Here is a 15,018-nt window from a genome sequence, read left to right as displayed (position 1 = left end):
TACTTTGGTAAAGTAAAGGGCGGAATTAAGCTTCAAAGGCAATAAGTTATGAAGATTTGCGTTTAACGGTCACAAAACATGTATTAAATGCGCAGTTTTAGGGCTACAGGTTATTTAGCTGGGATAAAATCTATTTTATTAGCTTAACATATTCCCCTTCTTATATATTATTACTAGCCGATAGTTATCGCCAATCACCCCGAGCTGCAATGTATTTGTAGTGACACCACTAAGCGTCGTTCAGACGAAGAAAAGACAACAAATATTTGCATGTGCAATACAGCAAACATAAATAGCACTTCGAAAACCACTGAGCCACCGGGAAAATGGCTGCGGCCGGAAACAACGTTCGCTGCATTAACTACTACGACCTGTGCCGCATCTGCACGGACAGCAGCGATCACAAGACGAACATCTACTCACCCGAGGGACGCGCCAAGAATCTAAGCAACAAGATCCTCGAGTGTCTCTCACTGCAGGTCATTTTCGTGTACTAATTTCGCATTACTTTTGGCTAACTGACCCATACTTCTTGCAGATCGATGAAAAGGATCGCTTGCCCAAGGTGGTGTGCGCCCAGTGCGTGCAGTTGGTGGAGCAGATTCACGGGCTTCGCGCCACTTGCCGTAACTCACAGACCATGCTGAACAACTGTCTCAATATCCGCCCGGCGCCGAGCAGTGACAAGCTATACATTCGGGATGCGGTCGATGAAACTGGGAAAAGCCTTAGTGTGGCTCAGGCAGCTCCAGCAGTTGGTAATGGAGCTCAGCAGTCCGGAAATCTCTTGAACAGCATCATCCAGGCGGTAAACCTGCAGCCCCAGCAGCAGTACACGATTACGATGGACAACGGAGTACAGCAGCAGCAGCAGCATCAATCTATGCCGGAAGTTCAAATAAAAAGCGAAAGACAGACGTGAGTGGGCAATTGCTTTCATGATGATTATCTCTATAACTTTCTATTCACTCAGTGCTTTGGAAGAGTTTATACGCCTCAAGCCAGACATCAAGATAACGCCGCTGGGGAAGAAGGAGCCCATTTCACCTGCCAAGCCCCAGCTGCAACATTCTCTGCAGTCGCAGACGGTAACACCCACAGTGAACCCTACTCAGTTGCAGTTACAGCCCCAGCTAGGCGAGCAACTGCAGCCTCTGTGGCAGCAGCTTCAACAAATTCAGCTTCAGCAGCAGCTACAGCAACTGACCAACCAGCTGCAGGCTACCACTCAGTACTCTGTCGCCCAGGATGATGCCTCTGGCTCTGGCGACAGCAAAAAGCCAAAGTTGAACTTTGTGCTCTCTTCGCCCACAACGCCCCAGTTCACCACATCGATTCCGCAATTCGGTGGCAGTCAGCCGCAAATACAGCTGCAGTTGATGCCTGGTGGCGGTGGAGTGGCAACTGCAGGGGCAGTTCCTGCCCAGACGCAGTTAAATGCTGCTGCCCTACTCTCAAGTCTGGCGGGTCCCCAGTCTACTAACAACCTGCTATCACCAAACAAGTGCTTTCTCCCCATCACAATTCGGGACGAGAATTCGGACCAGCAGATCGTGGCGCACATAGACACCAAGAACCTAGTGCTGCCCACAACATACCAAGTACAGATGAAACTTCAGCCTCAGCTGGCCACTGCCGATGGCCAGCCAATTATGCAGCTGACACCAACATCCATTCCGGCTACTCTGCAATTGACACCGCAGACGCTGGGTAATGCGGGAAGCAACTTCCAGGGCACGACTGTGACGCAAAACCAATTTCTGGCGCCGCAGCCACCGCCCCCTCAGCAGATTCAACAGCAACAACAGCTTACCCAACTGCCAAATACGGCGCAAGTGACCTCTCAGCAAATCATTAGATCTCCACATGCAAGCACCAACAATTCACAGTTGGTGATAAGAAATGTGACCAATATTCCAACCACTCCCACCACGCCTACTAGTAGCAAGGACGCCCCAACCTTTAAGACACCTTCACCAAAGCAAAAACAGATGCCATCGCCGAAGAGCAAAACTAATGTGGCCTCGCCCTCAGGTGGTAGCAGTGGTTTGTCCACCAACGAATTCAAGCGATTGACGACCCAGGCAAAGCCACAACTGCAGGTGAAACAACCGCAGAGCACAGGACTCTCTGTTTCAGGCGCCCCGACAGCGACATCGGCCAATCAGGCTGCCATGCAGCGGCTCTCCTCGAATACAACGATCACCAAGGTGCCCAAACAGCCTGCTACGTTGCCAGCACCACCTCAGACATCCAACCCCGCGAAACTGCCCATGCTGAACAAACAGAATATTACAATCAGTCGAATCTCAATGCAAACCGCGCCAAAGCCACAAAGTAAACCTTCTACTGCAGCGCCAGCTTCTGCTTCACAGCCGATTCCTTTGTCCGTTCCCGCCCTAAGCCAAGCACAACCACCTCCCTTGGCGGCGCAGCACAAGAAGATCGTACGCAAGCCTCCTGAGAACCAGGAGACTTTAGCGCAGAAAGTTAAAGCAGCGCGACCACCGCAGCAGATTCTTCCTTCTCCACAGCAGGAAGGACAGAACGCGACCACCTCTGCAAACGAAGCGTTGTTGGCGCCCACAACTTCTGGCCTTATATGCCCTACCTGCAAACGCGAATTTAAGAAGAAAGAACACCTCACCCAGCATGTTAAGCTGCACGCGGGGCTGCGACCCTTTAAGTGTTCGGAAGAGGGTTGCGACAAGACCTTCAGCCGCAAAGAACACCTGTCCCGGCACTTGATATCCCATTCTGGACAAAAGATGTACACGTGCGAGGTGTGCAAAAAGCCCTTCTCGCGAAAGGATAACCTCAACAAGCATAAGCGGTAAGTACTTATATATATTTTGCTTTAAATTAATAGAGGTTCCAAAATATCTATTTTCGACAGAATACACACGCAAACGGCAACCGAAACGCTTTACTGCTGCGATGTTTGTAATAAAAACTTCGCAACCAAGTTGCACTATGAGAAGCATCGGGAGATGCATAAGAAAACTCGACCGGAAAGCACGGCTCCGGGTGCAACAGTCCCGCCAGCGGCAGCACCTGCGATAACTCAAGTCCGTAGCAATGGTCAGGTCCCTAATAAGGTGAGCCCGTAATTCCGCTTCCATTGTAAAGTACTAATCCCCCTTCACATCCAAGGCGGTTTTCGAAATCAAACAACAACGGTCTGTTCAGCAGCCCCAGCAGTCGCAACCACAGCAGCAGCCGGCGCAGGTAATGCATGTTGTGACTACTCAGGATCTGGCCGGAAACACAATTACGATCACACAAGCTCCCGACTCCAATATGCCCGCATCTCTGACTAATTACGTGCAGCTGGGCTTTTCTCAGTTCCAGAATCCCAGCGCACCAGCCGCAAAGTAATTAGAACATAAGCTCAAAGAGTGACTCCACCTTACCTCGTATCCTAGTCCGCGGTCTATTCCACCATCTGGTCGCCAGTTCCTTTTATAGTTTAGTTATCGATCAGTTGACCTCTTACTTTTCTTTGTGCAATATTATTTATAACAAATTTGAAGCGCGTTTTCACGTTTCATTTATTTTCTTAATTTATTTTGGTTTTATATGTGTTATTCTATTTATCAGTAAATCGCATAAGTTTTATTAGCATAAGTCCCTAGAGCGTTTGTGTAAAGATTCCTATTTTAAGGATAATTGTAAGGCATTGTAAATATCTGTGTATCTATTATATATGTACAAGCTGTAAACAATGGTAAAATACCTTTTTTGGGTGATGATAATGATTCCATTGCAAAAATAAATATATGTGTAATTTATGGCAAACAAATTTAATGTGTATTTCGTTTGGTATTGCATAGGAGCCTTCAGTTTTGTGGCGCTATAAAGCAGATGGCAGGCCCCAATGTTTACGCGAATATATTTGGTAAGACTCTTCCCGCTGAAAGTATGAATATCAGACGGTTAATCCAAAGGTCGGCCAGATTTCTGAAAGATTTTCGAAAAGCTCGTAATTCTAAATCTACCATGCATACAAACGGGAAACAAATGCAAGCGCGTTTCCCGTCAGTTTCCGAATCCAAATTTATTAGCATTAAAGAATACCAATTCCAATGAATTTTTGTGTTTACGCATTTAATTGTGGAAAATGCACTAGTCAGGCGGTTTTTAATACTTGCCGTGGTCTGTATAGATATTACAGGAAAAGCTTACACTTAAGTTTACAATCTGAATGGAAGACTTCAGCAAGCGCAGATACAGAAACTCTAGGTGTATTATACATAAAATTCTTTGGCCTTAGAAGTACGATTGCTAATAACTACAAACGAATAAACAATTAGCAACTGCATAGAATAGCAATAGGACATAGCAGAGCCATAGTAACGTCATCAAATTTAGAAAGCACCAAGGTGAGTGATATGTGACTGACATATATGTAGTCCGTGAATGTGTGCTTTCTTAATGCTAATTTGGTTTATCAAATACTAGAGTATTATCAAACTCTGACGGCATCATAAAGATATATGTACTTTAAAAAAGCAGTAAATACTATTGAAGCACTATTGCATAATGTTGAAAGAAAGATATCTTAAATTCTAAATTCTGCCAAATAAAATGTGGAGTATTTTCAGAGTTGTAAACAAATAAACAAATAATATAGAATATAAGGAATTACATTTTATAGCTGTTTGCCAAATAAATACATTTTGGTTTAATACTGTTACAGAACCACCATAATTTAAATAGGACAAGTTTTCTAAAGCCACGATCAACAAGAACTTGTGGTCAAATGATAATGAACTCAACGCATTGGCAAACGAAGGAGTGAAAGCGATTTGCTACTACAGCAAAATAATGTAGATGGGTGCGGAATCCAACAAACTAATTATAACTACAGGTGAGGGAAATAAAGACGTGCGGTGTTAGAATTAAGAACGCCCGACACCGAACTTGAATCTATGCGATTGAAGAATGCATTAACAAAGAGAACATTGGGGGCTACCTTGGGGATCATGGGATCTTGGGGGATTTCCTCCCTATCAGTTGTAGCTCAGGGCAAACTGGTTGACCTTCTGTACATCGCCCCACACCTGCACCGCCTGGATGTCGGACAGGGAGAAGAGGGTCTCGTACTCGGTTATGAAATTGTGGCCCGTATCCCTACCCTGGTACACCCGCATCATGGAATTTTCGTAGTCAAAGGCGAACTCAAGGCAAAATGAGGACTCTGTGGATGAAAGTTGGAGCGCCTCGTCAATTTCGGTTATAATGCGGGCAAAGCTCTCTGTCTTATTGGTATTCTTATCGCTAGCTCCTGTACCGTCGAAGATGTTCAGGTACTTCTCCTGGTGCAGGCTGCTCCACTCGCCGTTCCGCTTGTAGTTCTCGATAATCGTCTGTGTGGGGATAACCACCTTGAAGTGGTATGTGATGTTATCCGTGCAGTCCGGACTGTTGACAAAGTTTACCGAGAATCTGTGGCGGAGGTAAGCATATGCATATTAGAAAATCTGGTGTCTATATCTCACTTAGGTGCTAATGACGAAACTACACTTGTTTTAAAGTCATATAATGTATAAGAATTAACTTGTTACGTGCCTAGCAACATTATCCACACAATGTATTGATCAAAGGTGACGATCGGGAAGTGTGAATGAACTAAGCAACAATAATGTGCATATTTTATATTAAATAAAATCAGGTAATAGCCCTCTCCTTTAGAGCGGTATAACTTATCACATATTGGTGCTAATGACGTCGTTATTTAAATTTTTGACCCCCCTTTTCAAGCGCTTAGTCATCACAATTGTTTAAAAGGCACATGCTGGTTTGGCGAGTTTTTTCTTTTTGGGGACCGGAGCTCCCAGAAATTAGTAGTGACTGTGAGTTGGCACAAAAACGTGCAGCTCATTCAAGGAATTGGAATTTTCAACGTTTCGTTGTTAGTCAAGCTATGGAAGTTCCAGTAAAGTATCCCCTTCTCTAAGTACAAGAACTACTAGTGTCAAGAAAATTATTATGACACATTTAGGAAGCTATCAGTAGCACCTTATCGATCTTAAAAACAGATAAGAAATTCATGGTCTTGAGGTATCAATTGCGTCGAAATTGTTCAATTAGGAACCCGGATTCTCGAGTGATGTAACTGTCGGTTCTGATTAATTGAGATAATTTGGCCATTCATTCATAAGCTGGTTAACCAACGTCCCGCCCTCTAACATACATAGTTCATGGTATTCTTCTTTTCCATCCTACTGCTTTGTTGTTTTCTTCGTAGCCGGCATCTTCAGCGCGTGTCTGATTTAATTTAAGTCTGGTGATGTCATATATGGTGGACTTGATACAGTAAAACCAGACGAATACGTATACATCTGGCAAAGATTGTTTTATGGTCCCATCATCACCTATCTTATCGCCCTAATAGATCATATACTCAAAAGAGGTCTTTCGAATTTCTAAACACATTGCAGAAGAAGCATAAATTAGTTAAATTGTATAGCCCATTTGTATGTTCTCATGTGTGCACCATAAATCGAGAGTTTTGTGGGGCATTTCGTCTAATCGGGTCGCATACGTAAACGATTCTAACGTGTATATTTTCAGCACGCAAAGAGGCAATTTCTACACTTCAGTTTGCGGGAAGTGGCTAATCGATTTTCTTAAAGTTCTGGGAATATAATCTCCAAATATAAAAGAACTTACTGCTGCGGATCCTGGAGCAGGTTGCCGCTGATGGACAGCCTTGTGACTCGATCCGAGGAACTGGCATTGGTGGGCAGAACGGCGAAAAACTTTACATCAGGCATTTTAAACGTTGTATTACGATGTTCCTCGTGCTTTCTGTTTTATTTTTAGCAAGGTTTGTAATTGCAAATTATATCCGGATAATTTTAAATGCATTCGCTGTGGCAGTTGCCAACGGTTACAACAACTCCGACTCCGAATAGCCGGGGGAGTAGTTAGCACTTGGCCGACTTGGTCAATACTGTTGGCGGTTACACAGAAACAGGGCTATTTTAAGGGAACTCGAAGAGGATTTAAGTCCACGACGACGTCACGGGCAAAGTGCTTTCGAGCATATTTGTTCAGCTTTAACACATTTAAATAGCTCAAAAACGCGTAGTTCCGTTCGCGTTCGCGCGTGATTGAAAACTGTGGAGGAATGCCTATGGGGAAAACGGAGCAGCTGAGTGATCCCCCACACCTGCTAGCCAGTAAATTCCGGACCCAAAATACCCCCATTTCAGAAATAGTATGACCACATATGGGCTTCCAAATTTGAAAACGTGGCGCAGCCCCGCCGATAAATGAGTACATTTATCGATGCCTGGCCTATCGCTGAACACCCATATCTACGGCCACCTAACGCTAACAATTCGGGCACAAAATTAAATCGCAGGCAGAGAACTAAGTTTAGTTAATTAAAGTACGCTCAAACACAGTCGTAGTAATAACAAAATGAAGACGTGGTACATGGTGGTAGTGATCGGCTTCCTGGCGACGTTGGTCCAAACGTCGCTGGCCCTGAAAGAGGAGGACTGCGAAGGTAGGTTGGCCACGTAAGTGATTGAGATGTTCTGGAACAGATTTTCACCGGGCTTCATTCTTTCGTTCCGCAGTTTGCGTCAAGACGGTGAGGCGGTTCGCAGAGTCGCTGGACGACTCCACCAAGAAGGACTACAAACAGATCGAAACGGCCTTCAAAAAGTTCTGCAAAACGCAGAAAAATAAGGAGCACAGATTCGTGAGTAGCCGGCAAACAAGTGCCGCCCCCCCTTTCCCACTTCCTCTTCTTTGGTAATAATGATACACGTATGCGTTTCTCCGCAGTGTTACTACCTCGGTGGTCTGGAAGAATCCGCCACGGGCATCCTCAACGAGCTGAGCAAACCCCTCAGTTGGTCCATGCCAGCAGAGAAGATCTGCGAGAAGCTGAAGAAGAAGGACGCGCAAATCTGCGATCTTCGTTATGGTAAATATTTTAGATAGGATATATACATACATACATACATATATAGGCAGTGTTCTGAATGTTTTCTACCATTTCTTGACAAAAAGAAAGCATTTCTGGTTCATTTAAAAATAAGAAGCTGTGATTTTTTTTTTTTTAATGATTTTATTTTAATGATTTTTATTTTAAATGATTTGTTAATTAAATGGTTACCAAATATTATACATTTTATGAATTAAGCCTGTTTGTATAATGAACGGAAATGTTTTAGTTTATTAGATCCAATTGATTTATGGTTTATAGATAGATCAACGCAAAAGTATTACAAACATCAAATCTGTCTTACAGGCTTAATATTATAATTTTTTGTTACTGTTCTTTGTCTTAAAATACATCCATAAACTTTTACTCATCGAGTGTTTTCATTGCAGAGAAACAAATCGATCTGAACAGCGTGGACCTGAAGAAGCTGAAGGTACGCGACCTGAAGAAAATCCTCAACGACTGGGACGAGAGCTGTGACGGTTGCCTGGAGAAGGGCGACTTCATCAAGCGCATCGAGGAGCTGAAGCCCAAGTACTCGCGTAGCGAGCTGTAGAGCTCAGTCAGATATTTGTGTAGTTACATGGAACACGCCCACTTAGCTAAAACAACAACCACATGAAACGCCCCCCTACACATCCATATTTTTAGTTAATTTACAATTTTGATAGACTTTGAGAGAATTGAATATAACTATATATGCCTAAAGATAAAACCTATATTTTGAAATAAAAAACAACAAACAAACACACAAGACCTCGTGCTCTAAAACGGTTGATAAATAAACAGTTTGTTTTTATTTTTGTTATTCATATAAGGTTTTTGAACTCCTCATTCACAATTACAAGTATTACGTACAAATTACAACAGAAATTCACATAATATCTGGATTAAAGTTTTATTTAAATGTTAAATACATAATTCCATTGCACTTAATGCCGCGGGCCGCGTAAATTCGATGTGAGCGAAGGGCTGGCTCGCCTCAACTAAATTAAAATTATTAGTTAGACATAATCACTAAAAACGAACATAAGAAGCTAGGATGAAGATGTGTGGGTGTCTGCTTCTAGAATGCAATTTCTGATGAATAGTGCTCCTGGAGATCCTAGCGACGGTACGGCTGCTTGTTGTAACGACCGCGTTCGTTCTCCTCGGACAGGTTGGCGTATTCACTATAGACCACGCACCAGCAGTAGGTCATAATGGCTGAAAGATGGAGGAAAATGGGTAAATGCGGGTGCGCGCAAAAGTGTGCTGTAATATCATATTCTACACATGTGGCATCCGATTTTTTACACGTTATCGGTATACACGATGTAATGTAGGCTCATTCTAAAATATATTTAACTCGGTGCTGAATTTGTAAATAATTGAATTAGTTGAAATTATTTTTTAATATTCTACATGGATTGCTTTTGTTTCCGAGTATTGTTATCATTCTTCAAAAGCAAACAATAATTTTGGAGAATATAGGTAAACGCTCTGAAGTATTCATAATGCCATTTAGTTCTTTCCTTTATATACTGCTGTATAAATTCATTTTAATTTTTGATTAACTAAATGAGCTTATTAAAGTCTCGAGAAGTTTCCTTATAAGTTCTAATATCAAAGTGCTGCCGCTGTAATTTCAGCAAGTGGCCTCAACAAGCCACTTTGCGTCTCATTTGCTTGCACCACCCGGCAAGTCCCCTCCAAAAACTTCTAGCTTGCGGCGCCGGGGCACTTCTGCTTTCAACACACGGGCAATCATGGCATGATAAATGCGTCTATAAATTAAAAACGGCTCGCAATAACCGCCATCCGGTGCTAAAAACCGCACATGGAAGAAGTAGCAAGACCCCATATTTCCACCTCCCAAGAGGGAATGCACTTACCGCAGACAATTAGGCCGAAGATCAGCCAAAGGACGCCAGTCAGCACGTAGCCGTCGATGAAGAAGACGATGCCCGTGTAGATGACGGAGATCAGCAGACCGATGGCAATCATAATGCCGAGGACCACCCATGGGACCATCAGATAGTGGTTCCGCTGGAATATGCAGAAATTGTGATTGTATTCAATTAAATTAGTTAAATTAGCTAAGTACATACCTTCAGCGCACCTATGATCATGAGCAGCGATATCAAGATCGTCATGCACAAATTGATGACTAGGATTATCTTCACAATGTCATTGGGGATGAAGTCGAAGATTATCGTCTTGAAGTGCACCCGTGTCGTGAAGATCACCACAATGGTAATGATCGACAGGACTATCGCCAGGATGCCCGAGATGACGGAGCCATTCCGGGTCGATTGGCACAGACAGCACGAATTTAACAGGGGCTTCGGCATTTTGGCAAGTCTGTATTGTGAGTATTAGCTAAAATGAATAGGAAAAACAAACATCCATATTAAGTAAAATTTAAAATCATAAGAACTTAAAATTATAACAATACAGATGGTTATAATACTCGGTGCTTGGTAGAAAAAATCTTCTAGTCCTAAGCCCACCAGAAATATCCCAACTATTGCAAGAGCAAAAACAACCAATGTCGCAACATAAAAATCCCACAGTTTGACCAGTTGTGACGTCAAGCAGACGTATTCAAATGTTTATTAAACAAATGTGCTTTAAAAATAGAAAGAACGAAGAAAACAATCGGCCGAAAGCGTGAAATACTCGAAACGTAAGAGTTATATTTATCGAAGCTTTCAAATAAATCAACGAAACGAATGACTAATTAATCGTGTTATTCCTTCAGGGATTCAAGCTGGAATGGCAGTACAGATGCCGAGTTTGGGAAAGTTTATATCAAAAGTGCATGCGCGTGCGCACACGATCGACGGAACTAGTATCTTTGGGTTGCACCCATCTATCCAGATAGCGAAATAGCGCCACCGGGCATTGTCATTAAATTAATCAAACGCTTAACGTGCCTCGGACCCGGCTGCAGATTGATGTGGCGCATGTTGGCACTTGCAAATGCCGCTGCAGCTGGTTTGCATCCATTGGATGCGGGCACTTGTATGTCCATGTGATTTATCTGATGTATACATGTGGCTCGCGGCTATCTTGGATGAGATAATCACACGCCTAAATGTCTTGTCTTACATGGAAATGCTTAGAGTCATTATAGAAAGGCCGCCTGTGAAATGCCTTGGGCAAACAGCTAAAGTTCAGCCAACAGATACAGATACCACTTGTATGTAGGCCCATTTCCGCTGAGTTTCACACCTCAAACGAACTACAACACAGCGACGAGATGCGAACAATCTGGCCAACAGAAGTGTTATACAATTTGCGCAATTATCAGGGGCGGCGAAGAGGGAGCGTGCCAAAGATCACATCGCATTCTTTAAAGTACAGAAGTTCAAAAACTTTTTATAGTTTCGTCACAAACTGGCGGCGGGGCTGATAAACCGGACATATGGCGCATTAACATGCCGTTTTCACGCGTTTCGCACGGGTTTGGAGCTTAGGCGATCTCCACGTTTGCGTCTGTTTATAAATGGTACCTCAATTGGATACAGATCCGACCAGAAAGCATTTGTCTGGTTTCTACAGCTCAGACATCTTGGGTTACTTTCTGCGGCTATGCGATATCGCTGTTTTGACCTGGTTAGCAGAACAAAACGAAGTAAAGTAAAGGCACTTAAGACCTCGGTGAACTATTAGAGACTTCTTTATATCAGGCAAAATGGGTAAACAACCTCGAAATGGAAGCGATCAGCCCACTCATCCGTTTAATGGCGTTAATATTCGCAATGAACTCATCTAATGCTGACGTTGACTTCCGCTCGTCTCACACAAGACAACTTTACTATGTGTACATATAGGCGTGACTCGCAGCTTATGGAGTCAAGTTCAAGCCACGGCGTGGGCGACTCTTTCCGAGGAATTCGTGCCTTCACATGACGTGGGCTTGGAGACTGGGAAAGTCTTCTGACTTGACAAGTGCAACTGGGCAGTTGGCATTGCACTACGTAGACTGATGGAGTGCCTTGCGTCTGAAGTGTGATGGTGTGGGATTAAAAGTGTGGCGGATGCTGCCGCTTAGGTGGAAGGTAAAGTTGTCGACAAATAAATTAGGAGACATTGGAAAAGCACTTTCCAAAACATGCACTTTTGAGGTTTTTTATGGAATAAAATATTTTATATTTATTTTAAAAAGAAAGGGGCTTTAGAAAGTGGAAGCAAGAACATAGTCGTACGAATTATTTTTATTAAAAACTCATACACATCATCTCTTATATGAGATAGCAACCATCAACAAACATTGTATTGCTAAATTCAAAATTCAAGCTTTACGAACACAAATATTCATTTGTCATAACCCATTAACCCATTAAAAATATTGTCCATATAAATCATTTCAATTGCCATTGCCTATATGCTTGTGGAAAATGGGTTTAATCCCCAAGTAAATGGTAATTTTCGTGTGCAATGAGCGCGTGTCCAGCTTCTGACAGATACTATACTGTTTGCGGCTATCAGTATATCAGTCGTGGGCTACACAGCGGAGCCAAAGTCAATTATTCTCGGCTTTGGCTGTTGTCGACTTTATCGCTATTCGAACTTTTGTGACCCTGCTGCCCGCTGAACCCCGCAAAACCACTCGGCAATTAGTTTGCGCTTCAACGCGTAATTAAGTTTGACATTTTTGTGCGCTACTTTTTGCGCCAGGCGCAAAAGATATCGAAAAGACAAAGGCATTTTGTATGTGGCTGGCTGAAAATTGCTCAATCTACAGTATTCGACAGAAAGTGGGAGCTCACTTGAGTGGCCAGGTCCGGTTTTTTTTCATTTATTTAGGTCCATTTGAAACCGGTAGAAATCGTTCTACCAAATTTGACAGGTCCAAAGCACGCGGCATTTTTAGGTTTTATTTATTTTTCTTTATTTCTGCTATTCCAGCTCCCACTTGACTTTTTGTCTTTGATTTTTTGTCAAATTGCCTTTTTTCCGCGGGTTTTTAAACAATACTCGACTTGCCATATAAATCAATTAAAACCGTTGCAGCTGCAAACTCAATTGCAGCCTTTGATGTTTCCATTTGCCGAACAAGATTTTGTAATTACTAGTGGCAGCGGCGTCTTTCAGATGTAAGATACAAATGTGCGCGCATCGTCGAGATACTTTTCGTTCTTTCGACACTTTTATGTTTTCAGGGTCAATGAAGCCGCGACATTGGACGCGTTCAAAAACTCAATTTTTGAGGATCATTCGGATTTTGGGCTTTCGTTTCCCCTGCAAGGCGAAAGTTAACTCATAAAGAGATCGCCCATCAAAATGATTCATATATAAAAACACAAAACACGAAACACTTATTAATAGATCGCAAGGTCGCGAGCATCTAGAAATCTAGAGAGTCAACAAAAGCAGTGGAACTTTTGGAACAGCTCTCACAATCTCTGATCAGTGGCTGTCTGGGGTCAGGAGTGGGAATCTACCTTATGATTTTCAGCACCTGTTCGTCGAGAATTCTACGCCCATGTGCCATTTCATATGGCGTAGGTGTGCGAACGCCTTAGTTTGCTCTGCCAGAATGTTTTTTTTGTCAAATAAATTTTGGTGGCGTTATCTGTTGCCTTGTAAATTGAGTAACCTTCACATTGTTCATTTTTCACTGCTTCTTAATGGATGCGCGTCACTGAACTTTGGCAAATGGGGGACTTACAAACGGTTTTGTCTTGAAGACCGTTTATTTCCCCTCATAATTACTTCCCAGGAGGAGTGGCCACTTAAGATTCAATGAACAACGCTTTCATTTGGGGCTTTGATGTGATTTTTATGGTTCGCGACTGAGGCGAATAGCCAAAATGTGGCTCAGTTGAAATATATGCCAGACGCGCATATTACGTATACGCCCCCGCACACCTGAACTCTGTGCTGCATGGCCCACTTATCCCTAAACGCGCAACGTGTTTAACTTGAGATTCCCCCAAAAAGGCAAAGGAGAAGGCTTTCAGGTTGTCGCCGATCGCAGACTTTCAATGTCAGTTCGCAATTCTGACATCACCGAGTGCATCGCCTATATAGATCGCGATGTCTGCAGCAAACAGGCTGAGTCTGTTTTCATTCAGATATATTTTCTCAGCCAATTGGGTCAGCGATCACTAAATGCAAACAAACAGTTGCATTATTGTTCAGCGATTATTAATGCGGTTTTCTCAATTTGATCGCAGCATTTGCGGGCGCTCAGAAAAGTAAAAAGTCCGGGGTTCAGCTATCAGCGATCATTTGAATATTGAAATTACTGAACGGCCAGTGAATATATTTTGTATAAATAAGCACACACAACCGCAAGGCAGACGAGCGCGCCTCAAGTCGGGTAACTGGCTGTATAGTATAGATAGGTACGAGTATATGGCTACTGGGGGCTACCGACTCCTCCCACTCCTCACGCCGCCCTTCCCCGAGAAACACTTCTGTTTGATCACACATATGCATATGTATCCACCTCCGGGGGCAGCTGCTCGCCTGTTATTTCAATTCCGAGGCGATCGTTTATCACTCGATTTGCATGCGACGGCGATCGATTGATCTCCCGATCCGCCCAATCGGCTGCCAACTGCCTGAATTTCTCCGCTGATAATGTCAGTCTCCTGGCAGTCAGCCATATATTCACTTACACTTTCTAATTTATTTCTGGTTTGATGGTGTCACTGCAAAATGCAGTCGAGAGAAATCAATTTGATTCCGCTTATTCGACAGCCTCGTAATTAATTATTTTCATATATTTGATATTCGTCTCCAAATGCGTAGCGATTCGAGGCGATTTGAATCTTACGACTGGCGCGCGTTTTCGATGTGAGTGCGGCGGGTTTCACGGAGCGACTGAAAACGCGTGCTGCTGCCGCCAGCGTGAGAGCCGACTCGCGATCGCGATTTTTCTCATCTGCGAGCGTTTGTTGATTTTTCCTCTCGTTCTCGGCTGGCTAGCTGGCTGAAAAGTTCTCGAAACTTAGTCGCTGTTTTTAGTTAAGACAGCTTTTGCGTGGCCGGCGAGGAGCTTTCTCCGAAACAGAAACAGCAGAAACCAGTTAGGCGATTGGATGGCCCTCGCTGCT

At 43.3% G+C, this 15,018-nt stretch overlaps 4 protein-coding genes across 7 annotated transcripts; 2 read left to right on the top strand and 2 right to left on the bottom strand.

Moving 5' to 3' along the window:
• The first annotated feature begins 244 nt into the window (after window positions 1-244).
• LOC122622674 (zinc finger E-box-binding homeobox 1) lies at window positions 245-3,384 on the top strand. 2 transcript variants are annotated; one of them, XM_043801318.1, is made up of 5 exons: window positions 245-479; window positions 539-918; window positions 974-2,833; window positions 2,897-3,098; window positions 3,190-3,384. In XM_043801318.1, exons 1-5 carry the CDS (start codon window positions 327-329, stop codon window positions 3,376-3,378), a joined length of 2,784 nt encoding a protein of 927 aa, XP_043657253.1. In that variant the 5' UTR covers window positions 245-326; the 3' UTR covers window positions 3,379-3,384. The 2 variants fall into 2 exon arrangements, with proteins under 2 accessions (XP_043657253.1, XP_043657252.1); XM_043801317.1 differs by having other exon boundaries at window positions 3,154-3,384.
• An 86-nt stretch (window positions 3,385-3,470) lies between these two features.
• On the bottom strand, window positions 3,471-7,132 carry LOC122622675. Of its 3 annotated transcripts, none has more exons than XM_043801320.1 (3): window positions 6,676-7,132; window positions 4,976-5,448; window positions 3,471-3,960 (listed from the first exon to the last, which is right to left on the bottom strand). In XM_043801320.1, exons 1-2 carry the CDS (start codon window positions 6,777-6,779, stop codon window positions 5,013-5,015), a joined length of 540 nt encoding a protein of 179 aa, XP_043657255.1. In that variant the 5' UTR covers window positions 6,780-7,132; the 3' UTR covers window positions 3,471-3,960; window positions 4,976-5,012. The 3 variants fall into 3 exon arrangements, with proteins under 3 accessions (XP_043657255.1, XP_043657254.1, XP_043657256.1); XM_043801319.1 differs by having other exon boundaries at window positions 3,478-3,913; XM_043801321.1 differs by lacking the exon at window positions 3,471-3,960 and having other exon boundaries at window positions 4,087-5,200; window positions 5,294-5,448.
• A 161-nt stretch (window positions 7,133-7,293) lies between these two features.
• On the top strand, window positions 7,294-8,717 carry LOC122622677 (mesencephalic astrocyte-derived neurotrophic factor homolog). The gene is made up of 4 exons (XM_043801322.1): window positions 7,294-7,519; window positions 7,593-7,717; window positions 7,804-7,945; window positions 8,356-8,717. Exons 1-4 carry the CDS (start codon window positions 7,432-7,434, stop codon window positions 8,520-8,522), a joined length of 522 nt encoding a protein of 173 aa, XP_043657257.1. The 5' UTR covers window positions 7,294-7,431; the 3' UTR covers window positions 8,523-8,717.
• A 22-nt stretch (window positions 8,718-8,739) lies between these two features.
• LOC122622678 (lysosomal-associated transmembrane protein 4B) lies at window positions 8,740-14,790 on the bottom strand. Its single transcript, XM_043801323.1, has 4 exons — window positions 14,581-14,790; window positions 10,057-10,327; window positions 9,841-9,994; window positions 8,740-9,172 (listed from the first exon to the last, which is right to left on the bottom strand). Exons 2-4 carry the CDS (start codon window positions 10,297-10,299, stop codon window positions 9,072-9,074), a joined length of 498 nt encoding a protein of 165 aa, XP_043657258.1. The 5' UTR covers window positions 10,300-10,327; window positions 14,581-14,790; the 3' UTR covers window positions 8,740-9,071.
• Window positions 14,791-15,018: the final 228 nt, after the last annotated feature.

The sequence above is a fragment of the Drosophila teissieri genome, chromosome 3R (assembly GCF_016746235.2).
Source record: "Drosophila teissieri strain GT53w chromosome 3R, Prin_Dtei_1.1, whole genome shotgun sequence".
NCBI classification, from domain to species: Eukaryota; Metazoa; Arthropoda; class Insecta; order Diptera; family Drosophilidae; genus Drosophila; species Drosophila teissieri.
This window is presented reverse-complemented; position numbering and strand designations above follow the sequence as displayed.

Bases quoted from the DNA above. Each gene is read 5' to 3' on its own strand.
- LOC122622677 (XM_043801322.1), top strand. From the start codon at position 7,432: ATGAAGACGTGGTACATGGTGGTAGTGATCGGCTTCCTGGCGACGTTG. The intron at 7,718-7,803 runs GTGAGTAGCCGG...GTTTCTCCGCAG, and splicing joins AAAATAAGGAGCACAGATTC to TGTTACTACCTCGGTGGTCT. The intron at 7,946-8,355 runs GTAAATATTTTA...TTTTCATTGCAG, and splicing joins AATCTGCGATCTTCGTTATG to AGAAACAAATCGATCTGAAC.
- LOC122622674 (XM_043801317.1), top strand. From the start codon at position 327: ATGGCTGCGGCCGGAAACAACGTTCGCTGCATTAACTACTACGACCTG. The intron at 2,834-2,896 runs GTAAGTACTTAT...TATTTTCGACAG, and splicing joins AACCTCAACAAGCATAAGCG to AATACACACGCAAACGGCAA. The intron at 3,099-3,153 runs GTGAGCCCGTAA...TTCACATCCAAG, and splicing joins ATGGTCAGGTCCCTAATAAG to GCGGTTTTCGAAATCAAACA.
- LOC122622678 (XM_043801323.1), bottom strand. From the start codon at position 10,299: ATGCCGAAGCCCCTGTTAAATTCGTGCTGTCTGTGCCAATCGACCCGG. The intron at 9,995-10,056 runs GTATGTACTTAG...TGCATATTCCAG, and splicing joins TGATCATAGGTGCGCTGAAG to CGGAACCACTATCTGATGGT. The intron at 9,173-9,840 runs GTAAGTGCATTC...TCCATCTTTCAG, and splicing joins CTTCGGCCTAATTGTCTGCG to CCATTATGACCTACTGCTGG.
- LOC122622675 (XM_043801320.1), bottom strand. From the start codon at position 6,779: ATGCCTGATGTAAAGTTTTTCGCCGTTCTGCCCACCAATGCCAGTTCC. The intron at 5,449-6,675 runs GTAAGTTCTTTT...CCTCCGCCACAG, and splicing joins CTGCTCCAGGATCCGCAGCA to ATTCTCGGTAAACTTTGTCA.